This window comes from Triplophysa rosa, linkage group LG9 (assembly GCF_024868665.1).
Source record: "Triplophysa rosa linkage group LG9, Trosa_1v2, whole genome shotgun sequence".
In the NCBI taxonomy this organism is placed as follows: Eukaryota; Metazoa; Chordata; class Actinopteri; order Cypriniformes; family Nemacheilidae; genus Triplophysa; species Triplophysa rosa.
Genome location: NC_079898.1, coordinates 22,328,046 through 22,355,201, shown reverse-complemented (window position 1 = coordinate 22,355,201; position 27,156 = coordinate 22,328,046). Strand labels below are relative to the sequence as shown.

Sequence of the window (27,156 nt, the reverse complement as noted above, 5' to 3'; positions counted from 1 at the left end):
ACAATCTGTCAACATCCATCAAAACGAAACAGTTGCTCACATCTTAAATGGATGCTGCTGTTATAATGGACTGAATGGCCAGACACGATCGCCTGGTTGATCTGATTGTAAAGGATTTGGAAACGATACATAAAAACAGTAATATATAACAACATACTACTGTTGAATTGAACTGGCTACATCACAACATAGATGACAGAGACTATTTTAAAAATATTCCATTGGATACCTGTTATCTTTCCAAATTACTGAAATATCAGCCATTGGTTGAAGCTATTCATCAACTTAACTATCATTGTAAGTTTGGAAGTTTAGGTCATGTGCATAAGAATGTGATCAAAGACTGCAGTTGAGTGGATTGCAAAAAAAGGAAGCAAAAAAACTCGCAAATTTTGTTCAGTCTCATAAGGAGTATGCAAATTTGGAAACGAAGATGTTTTGTCTGCCCTTGATTGTAAAATGTTATGAATATAAGCAATTGTGAATGTATGTTAGCCATGAGTACCTGTCATCTTGCAAACTGACTTTCCAAGATATTTGGATTCTGTTTTTGTAGCTTGTCTTGTGGATCCAAATAAGTTTTTTGTATGCATGCCAGTGAGACAGCTGGGAGATTGTTGTTTGTACTCTCTTTATTACTCTGTTTTGTACTTTGATATTCTTCCTGTTTTGTTTCACATGTCTATATCAGCAGATGGTCTCAAAAGCTGATAGGGAATCAGTGAAGACTGTAATACACTTGAGTGTTTTTTTATGTAATGCAGTGAATGAGGTGGGGATGTTAAACATCATCGATCTGTGGTTTCAGACCCAAGGGTCTTCTCTTTTTATTGTAGTGGTGTAGGCTACCGTAGGCCTGTCTACAGCCAAATTGCGTGTACGGTTAATAAAGACTGGAAATAAACAGTCCTGTGGAGCTTTGTGGGTTTGATCACGTATGGGTAATTATTTTAGTGAACCGTCACTATGGTAACAGCCGGCCAACTTTGCACATAAGTCATTGGTCACAAAATATTTTTTTGAGATGTAATATTATGTTAGTTATGATTTTATGAAATAAAAAAAATGTAGGATATCACTTGTTGCACTTAAAGGTCCATTGTATGAAATTTAACAGCATCTAGTGGTGAGGTTGCAAATTGCCACCAACGGCTCACTCCTCCCCTCCCTTTTGAAGCACTACGGTGGCTGTCACAGGACTAAGATGTCGTCACGTTTTCACTTCTTTGCCGAAGTAGATAACATATTTACGAAATGTGCTCTGTAGAGCAGTTTGTCCGTTTAGGGCTACTGTAGAAACAACATGGTGAATTCCATGTAAGGGGACCCGCGGTGCATATGTAGATAGAAATAGCTCATTCTAAAGTAATAAAAACAATGCTTGATTATGTAATGTCTTTATACACTTCTAAAGACATATTTATGTATATTATATTGCATTTCTGTCAAGAGATTCTCACATAGGACCTTTAATCCATGGTTGTGCAGTGGATGTTGAGGGTTACCAGATGGCTGGATGGTCTGTCTGACCAATCAGAATCGAGTATTCCAGTGAGCTATAGCGCATGCAAACAAACAATTCTAACAGCGTGCACAGTTCTTGGTAAAACTCAGTGTTTAGTTTTTACTGGCGAGCACTAAGATTGATGCAACACGCACATTAAGCCAGTGGGATCTTTAAACCCGAGCTGTTACTCCATCAGGCGGTAAATCTGATGCAGGGTGGCAGAAATAAAAAGCTGTTTTAAACCTGCAGTGAGTCATTACAGTGATGTGACTCATGCACTTTCATTGCCAAAAGTCTTTCTGTTCCGATATTGGCTTCCAAAAGCACGACATGTATGTCCCTGTTTGAAAGCCAATGGGCCGTTTTTGTGTTTTCTTTCCAGCATTTTAATCAACTATATTTCACACCAGTCACCCATGACAGAGTATCTGTTTGATTCCAGTCATTTTCGCTTTAAATGAATTTAGCATGTTGCCTTTGATAGTTTTGTGTGTGGATGCACGTAATCCCGACTGAGAGGCGTTGTGCGTGAGTGGAAACTGACGCTTTGTCTCTGTTCGGTACACTGGAGGGGAGAGATCTCATCCAGGCTTATAAATGACTTCAAACCTTCATTTTTTCTAGTGTGGATTGCAGAGCATAGTCAGGGTGCAACTGGGGTAAATTATTTTATCAGTACAAATTGTGTTCTCTTGTTTCACTCGGAAAGCCTCAAGAAATATCAGCAAATAGAGTAACAAGAACACGGTTCAGCAGTTTCCAGCAACCTATTTCCGTTTCTATTGGTCAGGGCCCGTATTCTTAAAGCTTCTAAGAATCCTCTAAGAAAGCTCTTAATTTCGCTTACAAACTTCTACGTAGGAGTCTTAGCTTAAAAACGATTCAGGACCAATCTGAGAGAAACTCTGAGCAAGGAAAAGACAAAAACTTTTATTTTAGTGAGGAGGCGGGGCTGACTCCGTTGCTATGTATGACACAGTCTTTTAAAGACTGTGATTGGTTGGTTGACCAAGAAGGATAAAAGAGCGCTTTTAAGTATAGGGTCATTAGTTTGAAATTGCACATGTCTTTTTTCCTGTTTTACCGTACTCACGCCAGTTGCTAAATATGTTAATATAGTGATTTCTTCTATTTCTGGCGCAATGGCATTTCTGCGCTGTTTTGGAGATGTTAGCGTGTCTCTAATAGGATCGGTCACAAACATCTAATGTGTCGTGTTTTATTAACTCACTGTCATTCAATTCAATGTCATTTTATTTTATAGCGCTTTTACAATTTGCATTGCATCAAAGCAACTATGAAAACCAAAACCAAGATAATCAAAAGTTGAACACACACACACACACACACAAAAAACAATAAAAAAAAAAAATCTGATAAACCTTAAAACTAATATGGAAATTGTCATGCATTGCAACACATTTCTTCTCACTTTTCGTGTTTCGTCCATTTTCTCTGCTGCTAAAGAAACTCTTAAGTCTCTTAAAAGTCCTCCTCACTACTCCTAAAATGTTGGACCTTAAGAGCTCTTTTAAGGGTTAAGATACTTTATGAATTTCTTTTTTCTTTACTAGGATCTTTTCTGTAATTTTAAGGGGAAACGCCCACATTTCTAAGAATTTTCGTAGAATTTTGTCACTAGGACTCTTTGCGCTAAGATTTTTCATGAATACGGGCCCAGATCTTTTGGGGCACCTGAGCAGAAAAACTGGTGTACTGACCCCTGCAGTGTTCACTCTTCCATGGGGTCTTCACTAGAATGAAGAATAAATACAGACATAGACTGTATAGAATGACTCAAAAGGTTTACCTTTGTTCACCCAACAATAACAATTCTGTCATCATTTATTCATGTCATTCAAAACCTGATTTGTTCTGTGAAATATAAAAGATGATATTTTGAGAAATGTGTCAATGGTTTCCAATGGAAGTCAATGAGTAAGTATAAAATGAAAGAAATTTCATTTTTGAGTGAACTATCCCTTTAAAACTCTCTTTTATAAAACCAAACATCCAGAGTTATGAAAGTTACGCGGTTCTTTTATTAAAATCTGAGCTCATTTTGTGTCATTTTTGAGATCCCCTCTGAAATCCATTAGAGACATTTGTGAATAAATAAATATATATATCGGGATAAATATCTGAGACGCAAGAGACGTTTCTTTTTGTTCTCCATTTAATTTCATAGATGTCTAAAATAAATCATTGCATTATAAAAGAGATCTCATCATTGTTTTATGGGACTGTATACAATATTGTTCAGTATAATACTATATTAATTATTGTGACCCTGAACCACAAAACAAGTCTTGAGAAGCACGGGAAGATTTTTAGTAATAGCCAAAAATCATTAGGATATTAAGTAAAGTTCATGTTCCATGAAATTATTTTGTTAATTTCCTACCGTAAATATATCAAAACTTTGTTTTTGTGAGTAATATTATATGCTAAGGACTTCATTTGGACAACTTTAAAAACGTTTTTCTCAATATTGTTTTTTTTGCACCCTCAGATTACAGATTTTCAAATAGTTATATCTCAGGCCAGATATCGTCCTATCCTAACAAACCATGCATCAATGGAAAGCTTATTTATTTAGCTTTCAGATAACGTAAAAATCTCAGTCTTAAGACTGGTTTTGCTGTCCAGGGTCACATACAGTACACTTGTTGCGAGTGTAATCTAGGTGTGTGTTTCCAGAAAGGAGGAGTACACGGTAGAAGTATTTGTTGTTTTGGAGGGGTATGCCATTGTATAAAGTTTATGAAAATCCTACACTGCTAAAATCCTCATCCACAACACTGTTTTATGTATCTTCCCCTTGAGTCTTATACGGTGCAAAAAGACCCACGTTTACAAGAACAGACGGACCGCTTTACATCCAGAGGGCAGAAATGGCTTCTAGTATTTTATTGACGAGTTTTAACACACTTGTCTGAAGTGTTTACACATTGAACTGGATTAGTGTTTTAGTCGAAGCTCACGAGCTAACTGTCAGTGTGCTCGAGGGTTTATACTGGGGACATTAGCGTGGAACGCTCTCTTTGGGAGACACCTGCGGTGAGAGCTCATCAATTAAATGCAGCAGGGGACTCGCAGGCAATCTATTACGTATTGATCCGGGCCGGGAACTCTGGCGGGGCTCCAATCTCTTTAAATGCAGTGTGTCTTCTGCAGGGGATAGAGGCTGCGCTGGAGCACTTTCACGGGGAATGAGGTGGAGAGATGGATGAGATAGACTTTGCCGTATAGATATCATAAAAAGCGCGTGATTGGGATACACGCTGGGACCATCTGACCGACTTAAAGGCATAATGATCTTACTGGTGGTCCGTGGGCATAGGTTTGAGCGTAGGTACTCGGACACACGGCGGGCAACTGGCATGGTTATCATTTTCTCTATTGTGTCACTGAGAGGTGAGCAAGGTCACAACAGAGTGTGACATCCCAGACATCTGTTCTACCAGCTGGACATTACAGGTTTCTCTAACCTGCTGCACACACACATAAGCCACTTGTTTTCATGACTGCACTTCTGTTAGTGAACTATACATTTAAATTGTTGATATATACTACAGTAAATGGAAGTGGACTTATATGGCGAATATTTGCATAATAATGTGCATATGAGACGTGTGTTTTGTCACGCCGTGCTTTATATATAATGCTGAATAATGCTTTCCTTTCATTGCATTTGGAGACATTGTCTTCTCGCGGGCACTTTGCAGAGTTGGAACATCACCACTGCAGACCACCAACAAAGAGTTTGGAAACACATGGGTTGTGTCAGCATAAATGAATTTTGATTTATGAGGGCATCTGCCACTTTAGACGTAATGGATGACTGGAATGCAGAAGGTTAATGAATAGATGCAGATTGTCACAGTCTGACAGACATGTAAAGCGACCAATCGTGGTTAGCTTTGATTTTAGATGTCATTTAGGTATTGGTATGTATGATCTAAATTGTACTAAATTATAAGCCATTTTAGAAAAATCTCTCCTTGGATAGTTATAATGTTGGGGGGGGTTAAAGCATCTCAATATTTCTGTCTGTTTTATAAGTATCTACAATACAGATATATTCGGTTCTGTATACATTAGAACATACAGTACAGTTGTCTTTGTGGACATCCAACCTGCTACCCAAGCTTTTTGTTTGTTTGTTTTAAGATTTGATGCCACTAACATTGCAAGCACGTTCGTTCTAGTTCATTGTTGCAGACTTATTAAATCCTTGAAGAGAGTTCATAAATTTTGTAAATACATCACCAAAAAAACATGTTAATATCAATGCTCTCATAAAGGTATTGTTAGCGTATGGGCCAAATTCTCTCCGTCCGTTATAAATGCGGAATTTTCTTTACAGTTTAAGAAACCAGATGAAAATATGTCTGGCAGGCCTACCCTCTTAAAAATAAATGTGCTTCACGATATTATATACTGTAAGAACCATATTTGGCTAAATGGTTCCATAAAGATCGTCTTATATCAGAGGATATACATTCTGTTTCACAAAAATGTATTTGTTCTGAAAACTTTCTTTACACCATGTCTATCCTGGAAAATCCCATTAGAACAAGCCGTGTGTCTTGTCGCGTCCGGTGTAGACACGGCGTAAGACTGTAAAGACGTTCTTTTAGTTCACCCTAAAATGAAAATATTGTCATCATTTACTCACCTTCTTGTCATTTCAAACCTGTATGGCTTTCTTTCTTCTGCAAAACACACAGGAAGATATTTTGAAGAATGTTGGTAACCAAACAATGGCAGTACACATTGGCCTTTATTCGTTATGTGCCCATACAATAGAAGTGAATGGATACCGCCGTTGTTTTGCAGAAGAATTGAAATGACAAGAATGTGACTAAATGACGATTTTTGGGTGAACTATCCCTTTAAGAACCGAATGATTTTTTGGGGAACCAAAAATGATTATTCTGTGGCATCACCGTAAACATTTTTTTTATTACTGTATCTTACATTTAACCTATATTCCTTTTAGAAAGTGAAATCACCTAAAAGCTTACAGATTTATAGGCTTTTCCCATAATCCATGGCATACCGCACTGCAGAGCTGTACCTCTGTCACCCAGATGGTGGTTTGTTCATATATGTCAACTGTTTGAAGTCTTGCTGTGGTGTCCCACGGCTTGCTGACATGCTCACGGCTGCCATAACAAAACAACATGGCCCTGCCCCGTAGTGTGTGTCAAAGTGGAGGCAGCGTTTTCAGAGGAGGCACGGGATTGTGGGTTTTCATGCTGCTTGGGCACCGTGAATTTAGGAGAGAAAATGAGCAGAGTTGGCACTACAAAGAATTGGCTGTTATCAACAAGAGAGATCTGCACTGCAGAGACTAACACAGGAGGGAGGAAAGTTACGGAAGAATAACCTCAGCCCAGAAGCACATTCAAAGCAGGATCAAATTGAGCATGAACGTGGGATTTTCCCAGTGGATAAAGGAAAGAAGAATCAACTCTGTCTTTTTTGAACGTGCTGAATTTGGAGTCTGCTTGAGTCTAGCATAGAGAGATCTCTAAGGCATGTTGTCTGAGGCTTGAGATTACATTTGCCAAGATGATAAAATGACATCAAGTTTCACATTAAGTTAAAAAATAGTCCATTTATCAGCGTGCATGGATATATATTATGATCCAAAACAATCACGAGTATCTCATTCTGTAAAACAGGCTCATATTTTAGGGTGGTTATACATGCATAGCAGGTAATCATGGGACGTAATGACTTCCACGAGAGGCTGGGTTCCATTATGGATGGATTATCACCATTGTTAGGATGTTAGGACTCGGCTGCCGTTGTGTGCTGGAGGCACACGCTGGCTTTCTCCAAAAGTAAAGCCGTAGAGATGTCGGAAATCTGTGTGAAGAAAACTCATTAAATTATAATCATTTTCCATTGCTTGTGGGTTTGTATTTTGTGCTCATTATACTAGCATCTACCAAATGGCAGTCTTGACACTTTTTGAGCTCACTGTGTCAATGTGCCAGCTTTTGCTGAGTGAGGTTCTGATTCGTATCTGGGGCAAATCTGTGATCTTTGATGCTGAAATTTTGTGGCATTTGGTGACTGTGAGCTTTCACAACTGCCCTCATTGGGAATGTACTTTGTGTTTTTTTGTTACCTAAAATGATTTGTTAGACTTTCTTTATTGATGCATTGAATTATTTTTTTCATTTTTTATTATTTTTATTATTTTTATTCTTGATTCTGCATCTAGCTTTAAGGGCTGTTCACTAATGTATAGTGACCATAACTATAACAAATATGTTTCAAAATTGTTCTTCATTTAGGAGAAAGTGGGGTCACATCACAATAACGATAAAGATACAGAGAACAATGTCGTTGGGATCACTTTCAGAACGATTTTTTCCAGCTACACCCTTAAAAATAAAGGTGCTTAAAAGGTTCTTCACAGCGATGCCATAGAAGAACCATTTTTGGTTCCACAAAGAACCATCCAGTCAAAGTTTCTTTAAAGAACTTACTTTTTATAATCTGAAGACCCTTTTTTGAAACAGAAAGGTTCTTCAGATGTTAAAGGTTCTTCTAAGGCATCAAAGAAGTTTTTGAAGCACCTTTTTTTTATAGTCTAGTGAACGATAAAATATACTGTTAAATAGCCTCTGATGAAATATAAAATGATGAAAATAATATAAAGTTGTTCCAGACAGATGTCTACAGTATGTGTGTGTGTGTCATGAGAGATTTGCATCAGCATTATACTGATGATCAGTCACCATGGTTACCACACACATTTGTTGCTGTGAGATAGTTCCCCTCATGTTCAAGGCAGTGATGGCGGTAGTTCATTATGAGGAGATAGTAGTGATTCGGTTTGAAATATAGTATGGAAGTATAATATGGAAGTGCTGGTTCAATGACAGCAAAGTTTTGTATTCATTACTTTCAAAAGGGCAGCTTTGTAACCTGCATATAAGCTTTAAACTAGATACTTTAAAAGAGATTGAGGACAAGGTCGGATTCACTTGAATGAGTTGACTTGAAAAAAGACTTCTGATGGCTTTAAACTTTCAGATTTGCGGCTTTCTAGTTTGAAAGAACTTGATTTTTTATCATGTTAGCCCATTGAGAATACTTCAACGATGAAGAGGTTCCAGATGAGGTGATGTGATTTATAGATTAAAGGGATAGTTCACGCAAAAATAAAAAAAATCTGTCATAAATTACTCACTCTCTAGTTGTTCCAAACCTGTGTTAATTTCTTTGTTCTGATGAACACAGAGACAGAATGCTTGTTCCCAAACAGTTCTTGGCAACCATTGACTACCATAGGAAAAATTACAACGGTAGTCAAAAGTGCCCCAGAAGCTGTCCTACATTCTTCAAAATATCGTCTTTTGTGTTCAACAGAACAAAAAAATACAAAGTAATTTTCCTACTATGGTAGTGTTCATCAGAACAACGGAATTTGTACAGATTTGGAACAACTCGAATGATGACAGAATTTGTATTTTTGAGTGAACTATCCCTTTAAGACACATAGGTTGTAGGTTTAAATCCAAGACAGAGGGATCATTGACCCATTCTCAGTGTGTTCTTGAAAAAAGCGTGGAAGACCAGATTTAATGGGATGGTTTACCAAAAAATTAAAATGCATTCATCATTTACTCACCCTCATGTCATTCCAAGCCTCTATGAATTTCCTTCTTTTGGACAGACCACAAACGAATATATTTTGAAGAACATTGGTAACCAAACAACACTGGCCCCCATTGACTTTCATTGTATGGACACAAAACCACAGAGACATTTCTCAAAATATCTTCTTTTGTGTTCCACAGACGAAAGACTCAAATACAGTTTTTGAATTTCTTGATGAACTATCCCTTTAAGTCAGCTGTAATATTTTGGGCATAAACACGTTCTATAACAACATTTTAGGTGTGTTTTTTTAATGTACAAATTCCTGCTTTTTCTTTTTAAAACCTAAACAAAACTTTTAACAAATATTGCAGTTTGATTTAGGTTTAAAATATGGACATTATTAGGACATATCATTTCTCTGTCTGTCTCTCTTAAAATAGAGAGAGAGAGAAAGAGACAAACGCACTAATAGTCGTGTTTTCTATAGAGTGTTTACTCTCTTGTGAATTACCATGTTCTTGACAAAAGAAAAAAGTTAATTCATAGTCTTGTTAAGTATCTTCTTGTGTTTAATGTATCTCTTGAGAGTAACCAGATACTTCAGTGTTAAGAATGCACCTTGTTCTCCTCATGAATAAGCTGATGAAATACTTCAGAGACAGGCGGAGGAATTACTCCACTCCATTATACTGAGTGTGAAAGAGCTTTTAAGGGTGTTTATCAATGAATAGAGGACACTTGAAATGTGCATATCTGACTTAAACAATAACCGGGCTGTCCTTGAATGACAGGTCTAGTCCGATTCTATTCAGGGTTTCTGCACCATAAAGGACTTTCCCTTGGCAGTTTGAATCACTTTCTGTGTTGAATGAGTAAACTGTGATATTGATTTCCTCTTGGATGTTTCAGGGACGGCGGGTGAGAGAGTGATGTTTCACTTCTTTGGCAGGAGAGATTCTTTAAAAGTCAATGAAATAAATGGATTTCATTTTATTTCTCCAGCAGTGTAGAAGATGATGGAGAATGTGTGTACTGTAATACGACCTGCTATTAAACACAAATGTATTTTTTTAAAGATGGATAAACATGAAGTTGAGTTCAATCCCTGCTTTTAAAAAACGTGTTTTAATTGTATTCAAATTGGCTTCTCGGTTCAATTCATTTTTATAATGGAAGTATTTATAACAGTACTTATAAAAGTGGTTTTATTGTCCAGTAGCATTGGCCAATTATCGTAATAGTTACAGTAAATGTGATAAAACCTCTAAAACTATAGGCTATAGCAGCCCAAATCTTTAAAGGTGAAATGTATAAAGTTTCCTTCTCATCTGCATTCGTTCTCATCTCTTATCTATCACTATTTTACGTGGAACGATTTAGACTCATAAAATGGAGTAAATTTTAAAGCTGTGTAATCAATGAAATAATCTGTTTAAATTGGGTAAATATAAGTAAAAAAGTAAGTAAATCTGATTAACTCAAATATTTCTATAAGAATTCACCAAAAATATTACGTGTATATTACAAATATAATTTGTTAATTAAATACTTATTTTTTTCATGAAATAAACTTAAATAATATATGTAAATTTTAGAGAATTTTTTTTTTAATTAAATTAATTTTTAATCCTTTTTTTATCTGTCCCACTGAAAAATCAGTTAAATGATTTTAAAAGATTTTATTAAGTTAATATAACTATTTATTTTTGTGATATTTACTAAGCCAAATAAGTTATTTTTCAAATAAAAAATGTATTCTAGTTAAACGTTTTTTTAAATGTTTTTATTCATTCGCAGGGGAGGACCGACCACGGGAGAACATCACGAGTACGGCCGATGGACAGGCGATGGGGGGCGGAGCGGGGGCGGAGTCTAGTACAGGGAAGCAGAGATTACGCTGCTGTGTGCGAGTGACAGCCGTCCAGGTGCGAAAAGCAATATGGGGCGTGGCCATGGTGATATGCGTGTGCACGTCATGGGCAGGCTCCACCCAGCTGGCTAAACTGACCTTCAAGCAGTATGATGCACCATTTACTCTCACGTGGTTCGCCACTACGTGGAACTGCCTCTTCTTTCCGCTGTATTACATTGGTCACCTGTGCAAAGGCCCAGAAAAACAGTCACCAAAACAGAGATTCAGGTAAGAACCGGAAGAATGAAGCTCAGTTGTTATTCCCTTTCCATCTGCAAACCGCTATATAAGTATGTGGGTCATTTAAGATGTCATAGCATCTTTAATCAAGCTCAATATATTCATCCTTTGATGTGATGAAGTGTGTACTGTCACTTTTAATTTGACGTTGAAATACCGAGTTTGTATTCCTGGCACCAGTTTTTTTTTTGTAGTGAAACCTTTTAATCTCTGTTGAGTGGGACGCTGAGGGAATTCCTGGCACGTCTGATACTGTAATATTGTGATGCTGATTAGTGTGCCGTAATGCACAGATGGCTTCCCGACCCCATCCTTTACTCTTGTGTGTCTTTAATACTAAGCACTACGCAGTCTTGTTGCGTATTTAAGCCGGTTCAGAAAATCTATTTTAGAAAAGTATGCACTATTCTTTGGGGCATTACCCCTTAATGATTCAATTTACATTTAATAACTTAAATGATACCTTACCCCGAGCACTTAACAAATAAGGAAAAGCACAAACTGTCTATCCTACATGAGCCAACAATATTATAGTATTGCAACATTACATTTTTAGAAGTTTAAAATTTAAAGTGATATTTCGTCAAATGTATCTATTTTACGCGTTTGACATGCATTCAACAAACTCATCTAACACATTAGAAAACACAGCTGGACAATCTGTTGTAAAGAGTTCTACCCATAATCCCAGTTTCAATACAAATTTGTAAATGGTTTTGCAAACAGAAACAAATTGTGGCCTGTTTTTTCCAAATAAGAAAAACTTTGCATTTTAAATCCAAGTATCTACTGTACTCAGATAACTGCATAAAAGTTTATTTTGCAAACTCTGGAAGTGCACTATCTAACAGACATGGATTAAAAGCTACACTGTCACATAAGGACAGAAATCCACAAAATGTTTTTTAAAAACTTTGTACGTGAGTAACTCATAAGAAAACCTGCGTAATTTCTGTTATTTTATTAATAGACTATGTTAAGATGTATTTAGAGATCTCTCCATTTTCCTACAGAGATTGAGACAGCGAAGATTGTTATTAAATGGTTAAATGGTCTGTTGGATGTTTTGAGAGTGTTAAAGTAAATGTAATGCTAATTTCTAACCCTGACATCCAAATATAAGTATGAAGAAGCGTTTATTAAATGAATACTAATGATTAAAATAAATCGAATAAAAAAACGTTCATTTTTTGCATATCGTGGCTGTCCTTCTGAAACCTTGCATGCCCAAATTCACCGGTTTTCAGGAAATGGAAAAAACACTGTACTTTTTAAATGATTACATACTGTGTGGTTTAACACCTTATATTGGTTAGATATTTGCAAAACCCAGTGACAAACATAAATGTGACTAATAATAATGATTTATGGTGAAAACCGATCACGAAACATGGAGATACGAGGTTTCAGAAGTACAGCAGCGATATATTTTTACTAGTCCTGATCATGTTTTCTTCATTTTCACTGTGTTCCTTTCATCACTGAATGGTCTTTGAAACCGTAATGTGTGATTTGGACAGTGAACTGATGTTTTATTTACATCCGTGTTGGTGTATTCAGAGAGTGCTGCCGGTTCTTTGGGGATGATGGACTGACGGCGAAGGTGTTCTTCACTAAAGTGGTCCCTTTTGGGCTGTTGTGGATCCTGACAAACTACCTGTATCTCCAGGCCCTGAGAAAGATCAACACCACTGATGTGTCGGCTCTCTTCTGCTGTAACAAAGCCTTTGTTTTTCTACTATCCTGGATCGTGCTGCGGGATCGCTTCATGGGCGTCCGGGTGAGTGCACGGATGGACTCTTTTGATTGACGTACGTGGTCCTCTAAGGGTGCATCTTTTTAAACTGGTCTGCAATATGTCCTGTTCTTTTATAGTGAAATTAAATGAAAAAGGCAAAACGTGTATGGGTCATCTGACAGATAGGTCACTTTCACATAAATATAGCATCTTGTTGTGGACCTGCAGCTTGTGATATTTCTCTGGATTCCTGTCAGCGCAGTAAAGTCTTTCTCTTTCACCTTCCTCTGCCTTTGTTTTCCTCTTTCTTGTTCCTGCTCTCGGATCAAAGGAACAAAGTGCTATGAAGCACTTTTTCTCCTTCCGTCTGCCAGTTCCTCACACACACACACAGGCACTGCAGTGCCAGGCAGGTTTTAGTGAGAAGTGGGTTCCCATCTGGAGGAAAAGACTTTGAGCAGAATCCCTCTGTGTGTCTGGTGAGAGCGAGTTTGACTCACTATTCGGCTCAGATGTATAAGGTGATGCTTTAAAGAATAGATTTCTGATATGCAAATAGCTATTAGAAAGTATTTTATCACAGCTCTACGCATGCACATTCTCTGGGCTCTTTTTGTTATGACAGTTTTACTTTATGTTACCAAGCATAAACAACTATAACAGATTATATTCAATTCCGTTTTATTTCATAGCGCTTTTCTCATTGTGCATTGTTGAAAGCAAAGCTGCTTTGCAGAAAGTACAAAAATATAAAACGTATATCTTAAAAAGTTGCAAAAATAATAGAACGAAATATTGATGTTTAGGTGTTTAGTATGGAAATAACCTGTTGTATTTATATAAATATTGGGAAAACCTGCAAAATATAATTTAGCGTTTCTATGATTTATGGTTGAAATGACCCAGACATGTTCCTAGCAGGATTTATGAGATTCACTCGTGTATTTCTAATGGTATTTTCCTGCCGTTTCTCCTGTTGAGATGATTGTGAAACGGTAAATCTCTGATAGAATAGAAGAGATAGAACAGTGTTTTGGGACAGAGGTGGATGAGAGCGAGAGCGAGAGGAGAACAGAGCGTGAGATGGCTGTTATGCAGTCTTTGGGTGGAACAATGGTAATCATCAGTCTTTCTGACTCCCTCCTAATGTTCCTCTACTGCACTCAATTCAGCTTCACTTCGGATACGCCGGGATACGCACATATAAACACAATGCACACACGCAGCTTGGGTTTTATAAAGCAGGCCTGTTCCATCTGATATAACGCTCAAGAAGAATACAGATGAAAACTGTTATTCTGTGTGTGTGTGTGTGTGTGTGTGTGTGTGTGTGTGTGTGTGTGTGTGTGTGTGTGTGTGTGTGTGTGTGTGTGTGTGTGTGTGTGTGTGTGTGTGTGTGTGTGTACTGCATATATATGTATATGTACATATGTGTGTGTGTGCGTGCTGTATATATATATAACTATATAACTGTATATACAATATATACAACAGAATTTGCATGTGAGGTTTTAAATGAAAAATAATATTGATGAACCTTCAATCTTGTTTGGAGAAAAAACACTGCTCTGAGACAACAAAAGATCAAATTTAACCTAGATGTGTTGATAGAATTAATGTATTGATTAGTGCTCTTAAAGGGACAGTTCACCCAAAAAATTCTTGCATTATTTACTCACCCTCATTCATTTTAAACCAGCATGACATTCCTTCTTCTGCAGAACACAAAAGAACATATTTTGAAAAATGTTGGTAACCAAACATGATTGGCCCCTCTCGACTTCTATCGTATGAGCAAAAAAACATTTCTCAAAATATTCCCTTTTTTGCTCAACAAATAAAGAGTCACAAGTTTTGAACTGCATAAAGGTCCATGAATTGTGAAATATTTTCAGGTGAACCCTTTATAGACGTTTAAAAAAAACGTTTATTTGACGTTGGGAAAGAAACCAGCATTCAGAGTCTTCCAAAAGTGCCTCAAGCTATGCATTACAATGTCTTTTGTGTGTTTTATTTTCTTCTTTTGGAAGATTGTTGCTGCCATTCTGGCCATTGCTGGAATAGTGATGCTGACATACGCCGATGGGTTTCACAGTCATTCGGTTATAGGAATCACACTGGTGGTGGCTTCAGCATCTGCCTCCGCTCTCTACAAGGTAACCCCATTTCACATAGCTTTCAAAGCAAATCATTCCAGTTATGTGTGTTATTGCTGTTCATTGACTGTAGAATCAATGACATTTAAAAAATGAGGCACCCTGAGTTGCATCATTTTAGACTCATCCTGAGACAGAAACGGTCTCTATTTCCTCTCTTCCTGCAGTCATTTGAAAGATTAGATGATGAATGTTCTTGTCTATATTTATCCTGTCCTAGATACACAGTTTAAATTAGACTACACTCAAGAGACTCCTTTAAAAAATCATTAGTTGTACAAGTAGCTATTAACAAAAAATGTACTAAGATTTGTTGAAACTATTTAAAGGCGCAGTTTTTGATTTACAGCGGCCACTAGTGTTGTATTGTAGATTTGCAACGAATCGCTCAGTCCAAACACGACGGTGGCCACCATAGAACAAAAAGTCACTCTGTATGTATTGTAGATATAAATAGCTTATTCTAAGGTATTACAAACATAACGGTTCATTACGTAAGGTCTTTATACACCTCTGAAGAAATAGGTTTTTATATTATTTTGCATTGCTGTCAATAGATCCTCCTTAAAACCCTGTATTGTTCCTTTAAAAGTATAATGTCTTAAAAGCTACAATCTGTAACTTTTGCCTTCCTGTTTGAAATACAAAATTGTGTACTTTATGTGGGTTAAAGTCAAATAATGTCAAACAGACATTTCCCAAGAAATCATACATAAATCATTATTAGGGTTGGGTATCGTTTGAATTTGATCAATTCCGATTCTGCTTACCATTTCTGATTCCCATTTCCGATTTTCCGAAGTTGTAAAAAATAAAGTAAACCATTTAGATAGCAATCTGCATGGTAATTTAGCCTGCTTATTGACTGGTTTGCAAAATATATATACAGTATATATATTTATGAGTACCGTTTTGTGTATATACCGAATATGTACTGTATATATAGCAACCATGTTTTGTCCGATTTATTACTCTTTGTATTACCATAGTTTAACCTCAAATATCATGGTTAAACTGTTGTTACTATTATAAAGCTATGGTCAATTTGTGGTTACTGTGCTTTACTACAAATACCATAAAAATATGGTATAATTTTTATAAAGGTTATATCAGCAGATCACAAGTTAACACGTGCACATTTCTGAAAGTGTGCACACAGTTATTGATAAGAGGAATTTAAATTTTATATAAAGTATCCTATTCCAAACCTTTCGAATAATTGTAATTGATTTTTGATTCCCAACCCTAATCATTATAAGTTTATAGTTATGGTAGGTCAGTTTTTAGCATTTGTTTTCCATATAATTTTCGTGTTTAATAATACAGCTGCAATTGATTTTTTTTATAAATTAAGATAAAGACACAAAATATACCAAACCTCCCCAGAGTCAAGTTATGGCTCATGAGAATGTGTTTGGTTATTGCCTCAGTTCACTCAAGTTTTTGAAATACAAATGTTTGGTTTATTTTGGGTAAGATTAGATGCTTTATTTGACCTGTTGAGCATCTAATGTTGGACTTTTAATTTGTCATCCCCTCCAACACAGATCATGTTATTTCTCTTTCAGGTGCTTTTCAAGCTTGTCCTGGGAAGTGCCAAATTTGGAGAAGCAGCTCTGTTTCTGACTATTGTTGGAGGCGCAAACTTTGTTTTCATGAGCTTTGTGCCAGTTATCCTGTACTTCACACATGTTGAATACTTCACATCTATATATGAGCTCCCTTGGGCTTTCCTGTGTGGAGTAGCTGGTCTCTTACTAGGTAAATAAAACACAGAAAAAAATTCAACAAATTTTGTTGGTTTAAGTGACTCATATTTGTTCATCTTCTTCCTCTATAGCATTTAATATTCTGGTGAACTTTGGAATCGCTGTTACATACCCAACACTGATTTCACTTGGCATTGTTCTGAGTGTCCCTGTCAATGCAAGTAAGTTCATTAACATCAAAAGCTTTTATCTAGAATTTTCTTTTAAAACTATATAACTGACAAGAGATAAAGATCCTGTCTTCGTTTATTCACCCTTGTGTTCTTTCTTTTGTGAAACACAAAAGGATACATTTACATATTCAGCTTTTGCATACAATGAAAGTGAATTGTAACTTATTCTGTCAATCTTCAAAATGAAGTGTGTTTTGTGTTTGTATTATAGTGGTGGACCTGTACACTTGTGATATTCACTTCAACACAGTGCGTCTCATTGCTGTGTTTATCATCTGCCTGGGCTTCCTCATGCTGCTCCTACCAGAGGACTGGGATCAATGTCTGATTGAACTCGGCACCAAACTCAGAAAACGCGAACAGCCCGTTGAGCCGGCTGAGACGGTAGGCGGGCTCAACTGGACCCGACGGGCCAGGACCTCCATGTCCACGTTTTCACACTGACACACGCTTGTGTCATGTTCAAGAGACTGGATGGTGTTTGGAATAGTTCATCCCATCATCTTCAGTAAACAAGGCTCTCTAGGAATGGCTGTATTTGCCATGATGACAAAAAATCTTTTTTTTTTAATTCTCCCTTCTGTCAGTGGATGTCAACAATGATAATGAATTGGGAAACTTAAGCCAGACAGCTGTTACCACCAATGTGACTAATGCCCACAATTTCAAGTCGCTGCCGATCGTGATTTTTTTCTTCGATTCATTTCATTGTCTGTCATTTTACTGTTCATAAACGAAAAGTTCAGAATGAAAAAAATCTGAATTCTTTTACTCACTTTAACATGATGGCATTTTATTTCCACGTCTACATAAAAAATAAGTTTTATTAAATATTCTTATAAAAACACTATTATAAATTTAAATTCATAATGTTTTGAGAATAATCTCAATAGGACCTTTAATTTTATAATGTAAATTTATGTCCGCATTCTTACTTATTCTGATTGTACAACTGTGTTCTTGAAATCTTAGATTTTTATTTTTTATAATTTTTTAATTTTTATAATTTTTTCATTATTTTAACCTTTACAACTTGACATTTTATGTGGATCACAAAGAAATGTTCAATACTTTGTTTGATATTTTCCATGCATTATTATTGCAGAACATGCGACTCATGCACTTATGGTAATTGAAACCATACAAAAGCTTTCTGTAATGGAACAAAAAGAGAAAATGTTTTCTTAATTTTGTTTAAATTGTTCAAGTAGCAGCTCATACAGGTTTAACAGAAAGGTTAGCAAATAATAAATATTTTAACTTTTTATTAGTAAAGTTCACATTATCAATCTGACAAATCATGTGCCAAACATTGATATAACGTATGAACCGTAACATCTATCAACCTAAGGATTTCATCTCCCAAACTGTGAAACTCGTGTTGGACAACGGCAACATCCAGAGTCTCCTACGGGGGGCACCAAGAAGTCCAAACTGTTTACACGGAATAAATTCCTTGTCATATCCATTACAGTTTTACTGAATCACATGCTAATCACTGTGAGGACACTTCAGGGTCAGTGTTGGCAAGTGAAGAGACTTTCCTCAGTCACACAACCGGCAATGGGGCCACAGACGTCCTGCGAATGTATGACCAGTTCTGAAAAGTGCACCCATACTACGAACTTTCCTAAAGTGGTGACCAGAACTGAAACTGCACTTTTACATGTGCAACATATTCAAATACACACCCTGCACTTCATAAGACTCGAATATTATTATTTTTTTAATTTCTCGATCTTATGGACTGTCCCATTGAAAGGGAATTCGATCTACAGGAAACCGCATGCAGAAAATGCCAACAAACCCTAGCTGACAGCTTCACTGCCTTTGATTTGCAATAGAAACTCATCAGCACTGTCTCCCATTGTCATTGTTACGATGACAATAAATATGATATCGTATTCCTCTGGAATTATTGCTAGACATTATTGTAAACCTTTGTAAGGAATGATTTTTACACTGAAATGCATTATGATCATATTTGAGGCAAATGACGTTGAAACAAATAAACGAGAACTCCATTTAATACATCCGCTTTGTCTGTTTTTAAACCACATAAGTCTCTACATTTCTCCTTTATTCTTCTGTTTGAAGAAAAAAAAAAACATGAATTTTACATTTTTACAATGTAATCAGCTGTTTCACATTGGAATTTACGTGGGATTCACACAAAAAATGTTAGAAAACCAAATCGTTGCTGTCCTTCCGAAACCTCAGATGTTCACTTTCACTGTTTTCCAGGAAGTGGAATAAACACTGTACTTTTTTAAATGCTTTGTATTGGTTAGATATTTGCAAAACCCAGTGACAAACAAAGGATGACTGAAAAAAATGTATGGCAAAAAATGTGGAGATACCAGGTTTTAGAAGGAGAGCAGCGAAATGTTGTTTTTGCATGCAACTTCTCTGTAAAGGCTCATTTTGATGAGATTTTTTGGTCTATTTGTACATGATCAACAATATCACCTACTGTAGACCAACTCTGATTGAAATGTTTATTACAAAAACTGCCTAAACATCATAACATCCAGTAACAGTGACTTTGTCCACGGTTGTTTTTCTGTCCCCACATTTGATGAAATAAAAGAAAAAATATCAAGCTCCTATTTTTTCACCTTTAGTTTAAAGAGCGTACGCAAGACAGCAAATATCTTCAGCAGATATCGTGCTCAACTCTTACTGTAATCTGTCCATAAAAGAACGTTGCTTGTTTCTTTTTAGTTGCAGCAGAGTAGGGGAGTCGGTTCCTCTCATGTTGTCTAGAAGGAACCTGCAGGTGATCCACAGTCTTGGCATCACTTCCGCCACATTTCCGACAGACAGATTGAGAAGCAGGAGGAATAACATTGCTTAGCTGCTCCTCTATGCTGTTGGGAAACGAAGAGCTGAGAGTAAAGACGGAGGAGTATGTCGACTCCTGGGGTGCCCCATCATTTCTGGACTGTGCTGTGGAGCTGTGGCTCGTCCCGTTCGTGGGGTCGCTCTCTACTCCACCTCCGACCGTAGATCTCTCAACTCCGGCTTGTCCCACAGCGCCACCCAGCCTGGCCTGAATCTTCCATCTCAAACTCTGAAGAGCCCTCTGAAAGCGCTTGCTCAGGAGGGCGTACAGCAAAGGGTTGATATCAGAATTAAACAACACAAGCCAGTACGAGAACGTAACCGCAGAGGAGGGTACGAGGCTGGTGTGCCGAGAAAGAGCGGTTTCGGTAGCCTGCACTAGAGATACGCTAATGTACGGCGTCCAGCAAAGAAAAAAAGCAGCGATGACCATGAACAACCTCAAGATGCCGTGGTGCTGAGGTGGGTTGGGATGCTGAGGACTGCTGCCGTGGAGTTGAGCCAGGATGGAGTGCAGACGTCCATCAGCTTCCCCGGAAGAACCGTCACCTCCAGATGGTGCTTCCGGAGCTATTTCACCCGGAACCTCCAATCGCACGTCAGTCACAAACCTGCCGCTCACGTAGTACACCAGCTTGGAGGGCGCGTAAATCTCCACATCTGCAGATGCATGATGAAGATCCGAGACAGATGCCGATGTGGGCTTGCTCCGGAAATGTTCCTCCAAGCTGTGGATCCTCCTGGCATGGTACCGGGCCACGCGTACTATCTTCACGTAACAGTACAGGATGACTATGCCCGGAAGGAGGAAGCACAGTACAGCCATGAAAACCGTGTAGCTGGGGCTGTTTGCCCAGTTTACGGCACAGCTGTACATTGGAGCCACGTAGCTCACGTTGCTCCAGCCGAAGAGAGGAGGACAGCTGGTCACCATGGCTTGCATCCAGATCCACAACACAGCCGAACCTGTTCTCCATACGGTGCAGCGGGAATCGTACCGCAGGCAGTCCACGATGGAGAAGTAACGGTCCAGCGCAATAGCGGCGAGAGTTAAGACCGACGCAGTGCAGTAGACAGAAGAGGTGTAGCCAACATACAGACATAGATCCTGAAAAACAGACAGAAATATCTGACCAAACACAGCAAACTCGAAAGAAAATAACATCGTAAAGAAGTAGTTCACCCAAAAATGAAAATTCGGTCAATTCGCTGTCAAAAGGAGAACTTTGAACTGTCATTAAAAGAGATTTGTTAAATATGGTGTTGTGTGTAGGCTAAGTGTAAGTACTGACATGGCAGCTGACCCATCCGTTGTTCATAATGGAAACCGCCACAAAAGGCATGACGCCTATTCCCACTAACAGATCACTGATGGCCAGGTTGATGATCAGGACGGAGGTCACAGTGTGGAGAGTTTTCGTGGCTGCCACGATCACGATGACCAAAGCATTTCCTGACAATAAACAACAAAGACAGAATAAATGGATATGAATCTTGTATCATATCATTATTAAATTGTATACTACTGTACTGTACCTTTAAGATTTAAACACACTAGTATGATTGGTTCATTACGTGTGAAATGAGGAAATGAGGAAAAGCACTTATTAATAAGTTGCGAGTTGGCTGAGATGTAGTTGATCATATGAATTGAACTTGACAGCCTTGTGTCTCATTTAAATGTTTACTTTAATTTGATAAAACATGGCAAAATGATTTGGCGTTAGACAAACAAATAGCAGAAAACAATTAGACAAGTGATTTTGTTTAACTGATAATCGTTTCAACATTCCCTTTATCCCCCATATTACAAGAGTCGATCTACAGTATATCCATGCGTATTTTCACTCTTTTTATGTTATCTGGCAACAATCAGTGTTGGGCAAGTTACTCTGAAGAAGTAATTAATTACTAGTTACTAATTACATATTCAATAGTGTAATTAGATTACTGTACAAAGTACTCTCTCCAAAAAGTATTTAATTACTAATTACTTTCTATATCCTATATCAACCTTGATTTGTTAAGTAATTCAAAGAAAGACATGAAACGGCTCTTTTCATTCATTAAAATAAAGAATATAAAACTACATAAATACCAGAATTATGAATATAGACCACATGGTTTAAGAGCTGCAGGTGTTTGAATTTGGGTACGTCGTTTTCAGAAAATACTCAAAAATAGGGCCGCTTGTTAAGAGGTTAACTGACTAAAGTATTACAAATGTGAGAATTATACATTAAAGCACAGATTTTTTAGTTAGACTTTGTGCGTGCAAGGAATAGACATCAAAATTCAAAGTATTTAGTTAAATTACATCAGAAGTAACTATAAATAAATTACAGAAAAAGTTTACTTTTTCAAGGGAAAAGTAATTAAGTTACAGTAACTAATCACTTAGTAACTAGTGCACCCAACACTGGCAACAATGCGCATTTAGAAAAGTGCAACAAAAATAAATATCTTACAATTCATCACTCAAACGTGCATGTATTTAAACGTTTCAGATGCAATGTTTTATGTCCGTGTTACACCTGAGATAAATAGTTTAGTTATAAACTTACCCGTCACTGCGCCCAGACTCATCAGTACCATCAGCGTCTCCATTATTAGACGCGCACGAGAAGACACAACCGTCGAGTTCTTCAATGAACTCCGTATCTCAGATTCATGTAAATCAAACCACGTATTCAGCGAGGGATCCATTCAAAGCAGTCATTAAAAATAAATCTGATATGGATAAACTAGATCTCCCAATCCCAGGTGTGGCACACGCCTCTGGCCACTAAAAGAAAAAATATACATTAATACACCGTTTCTGCGAATATAGCTTTTAAAAAGAAAACGGCGAATTCATTTTATTTAAACGAAACTTAAGCAGCCAGCTGCGATCCTGTTTAATTTCTTATATGCCATGTGCACACCTGAGAGCGCTGCGCAGTTTGGCGTCTCCAGGGTCCCCCCATCAGCCATCAGTTATCCACAGCGATGACAACATGGAAACTCAAACACATGACTTGATGAATGAACACTATTAAGAGGGTTGGTTAGTTTCGCAAGGCTTTAGGATAGATTGTAATTAAATACATCACACTGCATCTTCAAAAGCTTTAGACCATAATTAACTTGTGAAAACAAACATAGCATGTAAATATCATTTGAATGTGACTTTAACACTTTGAAGGACTCGTTGGGAGATTGTTTTCAAACTGTTTATTGTACCAAAAGTATACATTTTTTAAACTTAAAAGGGAAAATACACATTCATCTAAAATAGTTTAAAAATGTCAAAAAGAATCAAAACACAGGATGAGATACAATCACCTCAAAAACAAAACTGCGTTAATAAGCAAAATAACCTTAAACAAGAACCAGGCTTTACAATGTAACATCTTTTAAATACTGACATATGCTTTCTGCTAAAACACAGAACTGTTCAGTCCATCTTTCTGGCGGGTTTACGATCCAGTGCTTGGTCCTAAATGCTGCCGGGTATATTCCCACACCAGCAGGGCGGCGCTCACGTGCACATTGAGGGAACGAGTGATACCTTGCTGAGGAATTTCCACACACACATCTACCAGCTGCAGCAGGTTTGCAGGGATGCCTTCCCTTTCATTACTGTCCAGAGACAAACAAATAGTTCATAGTTATGCAAAAACATCAGGGAAAACGTCTCTTGTCCTTCTAGGATAGTATACAGAGACAGAAAGAGCCAATATCCTTGATGAGGTCAACGTCTGAATCCTCTGTAAGTACCCAAGGGTAAACAAAGCTTTTAAATGGCACATCTGACACAAACCGCTGCTTGGAGGCTTCACATCAGTAAGATAATCAGGCAATAACAATGCAGTGATTCAGACACCTGCTGTGCAGAAAACAACAGGTGTCTTTATGCTCAGACAAATGATGCATTAAGACCAATCACACACACACATTTTTTGGAACACACACTCATTTTGATTATTGTATTGTTGCAGCGAAGGTTGTGGTTATTTAGCCTTCTCATCACTATTACCTTTTATTAACCTGACAGGATGACAACATAACAGCAGTACGTGATATGACAGTACTGCTAATATGAGATTATGTCAAGCTTTTTTCCAGGCAGGTCTATGTTGAGACCTACCAAAATATTTTTAAATAGAAATATGGGTTATAATACTCGACACATTTATTCTCTATTAGTAAAGAGTGTCAACATTTGGTTTACTGTTCTCAAACATAAAAGATTTTGTCTAAATGACGTAGAAGACCAGTAGATTTTCGCTGTAAAAACCACTTCAGTACCGTACATTAGATGTCAGACGGAAGGAGGGTAGATGTTTTCTGAATGCGTGTATTGTGTGTACGGCTGGTTTTGCTGATGTGTGCCTGGCATGTCAGGGCAAGCATCTCTCTCTCCAGCTGCATCCAGGGGTGAGGAAATCTCACAGGGAGTGAAGCATCAATTAGCCCGATAACATTAAACTGCACCCTAAGCACAACAATAAGACGCTATTTTTATACCATCACCCTTTTCATGATGACAACTCTGCTCTTCTTACGAGTCAATCGAATCAAAGATCAATTATTTGCTTGTTTGAGTTTAAGTACAGTGGCTCATTTGAGCCTTTCATCTGATTTCCTGCAGAACAACAGTTAGGAAAGTAATGGGTTTCATTCCCAGTGAATGCGCATACAAATAAAAAGTTAAAGGGATAGTTGACGCAAAAATGAAAATCATCATTTACTCAACCTCAAGTTGTTCCAATCCTGTGTAAAATTTGTTGTTCTGCTGAACAAAGATATTTGGAAGAATGTTTGTAACCAAATTTGGGGCACCATAGACTTACTACTACTAGTACTAGTACTACTACTACTGCCCCAGAACTGTTTAGTTTGCTGTTAACTGTTCAAAATACCTTCTTTTGTTTTCAACAGAACAAAGATTTTAATACGGTTTTAGAATAACTTGAGCGTGAGTAAATGATCAATCATTTTTGGGTGAACTGCCCCTTTAAGCATTTAATGCACTTTAGATAAAAATGACCTTGGGTGCAGCTGGTTAAAAGTAATATAAAATATGATTGAAATTCATCTATTTAGAGTTTATCCGAGGTGGGCCGGAACATGTTTTGGGGCCCGATGAACACAGAATGAATTTAGATGCGTATGTGTATTTACCCAAGTAGCAAAAGGCTTCTCTCAGGAAACGTGTAATCTTGTAAATTCTGGCTGTTGGATGTCTGCTCCACACCTATTACCCAGTATCCCTCGCTCTTCTTCAGCTGCAGGAAGTCTGATAACTCGGCAGGCTTCACCTGGAAAATTTTGGTAAATAATGTTAGATTACTGAGCAATCTTGACAGATTCCACACACACACAACAGGTCTACAGTTTTGTAGTGTTGTGTAGAATTGACTGACAAAATGCATTTACATGTACATTTGTCTTCATGTAGTGGTATTTGTTATTCAGGCCGGCTCGGCCCAAACTGTGGAAAGATAAAAATATGGCTATTGATTTAAGGATGAAGTGTCATTTTTGCACTACTAGTGGCACAAAATAGAAATGTGATCTATCCGTCAGAACAAGCCCAGACACAACATCATTGATTGTATCTTAAAGGGGTCATATGGCGCGAATACGTGTTTTTCTGTGTCTTTGGTGTGTTATAAGTTGCCCATGCATGTATTAGACACGTTATATTGCAAAAATTAATGTTTCGGAAACAAAAGATGCATTCTATCTAAAAGCGAATGCTCACCCAGACCTGCCTGAAACGCCTCGTGTAACCACACCCCCACAAATCCACGTCAGTTCGTGGTATGATTTGACTAAGACCGCCCAAATGTATACGCAAGTAAGGTGGGCGTACCTGTCAGTACAATTGCTCTGGAACCTGATGTTCCAAATATGGTAAGAAACGTTAAATTTCTGTCACACGCTTGCAGTATTCGACCAATCACTACGCACTGGTTAACTGGCCAATCATAGCACACCTCGCTTTTCAGAGCGATGAGCTTTGTAAAAAAATCTGCGCGTTTCAGAGAGGCGGGGCAAAGAGGAGATACAAACATGCACGGTGGGAAATACAGCGGTTTTGAACTTTAAATCGTGTATACACATTGCATTACATCTAAAACAAACGATTATATTCGTTTCAGCCGTGTCACATGACCCCTTTAATATAATTTTTCATCATAATTTATTTTCCTTTTTTTTCTATTTTTTACTGATGTCTCTCTACTGTTAAGCTTTGCAATAATGCAATGTATCCTAATATCATGTTTTATCTTTATTTCATTTCCTTTCCTTTATTTTTTTTCTGATGTCTCTACTTTGCAATAATGCAACATTGTAAGTGCTATAGAATGTAGTTTGTCATAAATTCTCTTTAAGCAAAAATACATTTGGTTACACTTTATTTCAAAGTGTCCTTACTATACTTAAGTGTAGCAACTACCAACAATACATTGTATGGGTCTTTTATGCCCAAAATCATTAGGATATTAAGTAAATATCATGTTCCATGAAGCCATTTTGTAAATTTCCTACAGTAAATATATCAAAACTTTATTTTTGTGAGTGGATGCAGCAAAGTCACGAACAAAAATGACCGGAATTACGCCTACAAACTTCATAGAGCGTTAAAACAAACCAGTTTCTTCTTAGCAACGGCCTGCTACAGCGCCTCTGATGGACAACTTTAAAGGCGATTTTCTCAATATTTTGCACCCTCAGATTCCAGAGTTTTAAATAGTTGTATTTTGGACAAATATTGTCTTATCCTAACAAACCATTCACCAATGGTGTTTAAAAAAACTATTATTCAGCATTCAGATGTATTACTATAATCAAAGCATGTCACATGTTTGTGTAACAAAGGCACAGTAAAATAATAAAGTATCATACATTCATTGTTTCTGTAGGACAGAAAGGCAGAAATATTATAAACATAATACAATTCAATAACCAGACAAACAATCTATATCCAGGCATCAACTATACTTTAAAAACACACACACCTCCAGCAATGGCAGCCACAACTCTGAGGACACACTGAGCGCCTGGAATTGTTTGTCATTCACGTGTCTCAGACTGTCCAGAACCAGAGCTTTAGCTCCAAAGATCTCACATGTCCTACACAGACCTGAAACAAACACACAATCACAACAACTACTGTATTATTGCACAACTACAAAA

At 37.4% G+C, this 27,156-nt stretch overlaps 3 protein-coding genes across 7 annotated transcripts in view; 1 reads left to right on the top strand and 2 right to left on the bottom strand.

The window, feature by feature from the left end:
• Nucleotides 1-19,517, top strand: part of slc35f3b (solute carrier family 35 member F3b) — a 45,597-nt gene extending 26,080 nt beyond the window's left edge. For both annotated transcript variants that reach the window (XM_057341849.1, XM_057341850.1), the window contains 6 exons: nt 10,934-11,276; nt 12,849-13,068; nt 15,057-15,182; nt 16,751-16,943; nt 17,023-17,112; nt 17,336-19,517. In XM_057341849.1, coding sequence (XP_057197832.1) covers nt 10,934-11,276; nt 12,849-13,068; nt 15,057-15,182; nt 16,751-16,943; nt 17,023-17,112; nt 17,336-17,568 — 1,205 coding nt within the window. In that variant the 3' untranslated portion in view covers nt 17,569-19,517. The remainder of the gene's footprint in view (nt 1-10,933; nt 11,277-12,848; nt 13,069-15,056; nt 15,183-16,750; nt 16,944-17,022; nt 17,113-17,335) is intronic.
• On the bottom strand, nt 19,509-22,575 carry LOC130558749 (5-hydroxytryptamine receptor 1D). Its single transcript, XM_057341350.1, has 3 exons — nt 22,561-22,575; nt 21,261-21,461; nt 19,509-21,076 (listed from the first exon to the last, which is right to left on the bottom strand). Exons 1-3 carry the CDS (start codon nt 22,573-22,575, stop codon nt 19,781-19,783), a joined length of 1,512 nt encoding a protein of 503 aa, XP_057197333.1. The 3' UTR covers nt 19,509-19,780.
• The window catches only part of tarbp1 (TAR (HIV-1) RNA binding protein 1), a 22,846-nt gene continuing 18,185 nt past the window's right edge, over nt 22,496-27,156 (bottom strand). For 3 of the 4 annotated variants that reach the window (XM_057341845.1, XM_057341848.1, XM_057341846.1), the window contains exons 27-29: nt 26,979-27,103; nt 25,135-25,271; nt 22,496-23,589 (exon numbers count right to left, since the gene is read on the bottom strand). In XM_057341845.1, coding sequence (XP_057197828.1) covers nt 23,427-23,589; nt 25,135-25,271; nt 26,979-27,103 — 425 coding nt within the window. In that variant the 3' untranslated portion in view covers nt 22,496-23,426. The remainder of the gene's footprint in view (nt 23,590-25,134; nt 25,272-26,978; nt 27,104-27,156) is intronic. The other variant, XR_008963530.1, reaches the window with a different exon arrangement.

Bases quoted from the DNA above. Each gene is read 5' to 3' on its own strand.
- LOC130558749 (XM_057341350.1), bottom strand. The intron at 21,077-21,260 runs GTCAGTACTTAC...TCTGTTTTTCAG, and splicing joins ACGGATGGGTCAGCTGCCAT to GATCTATGTCTGTATGTTGG.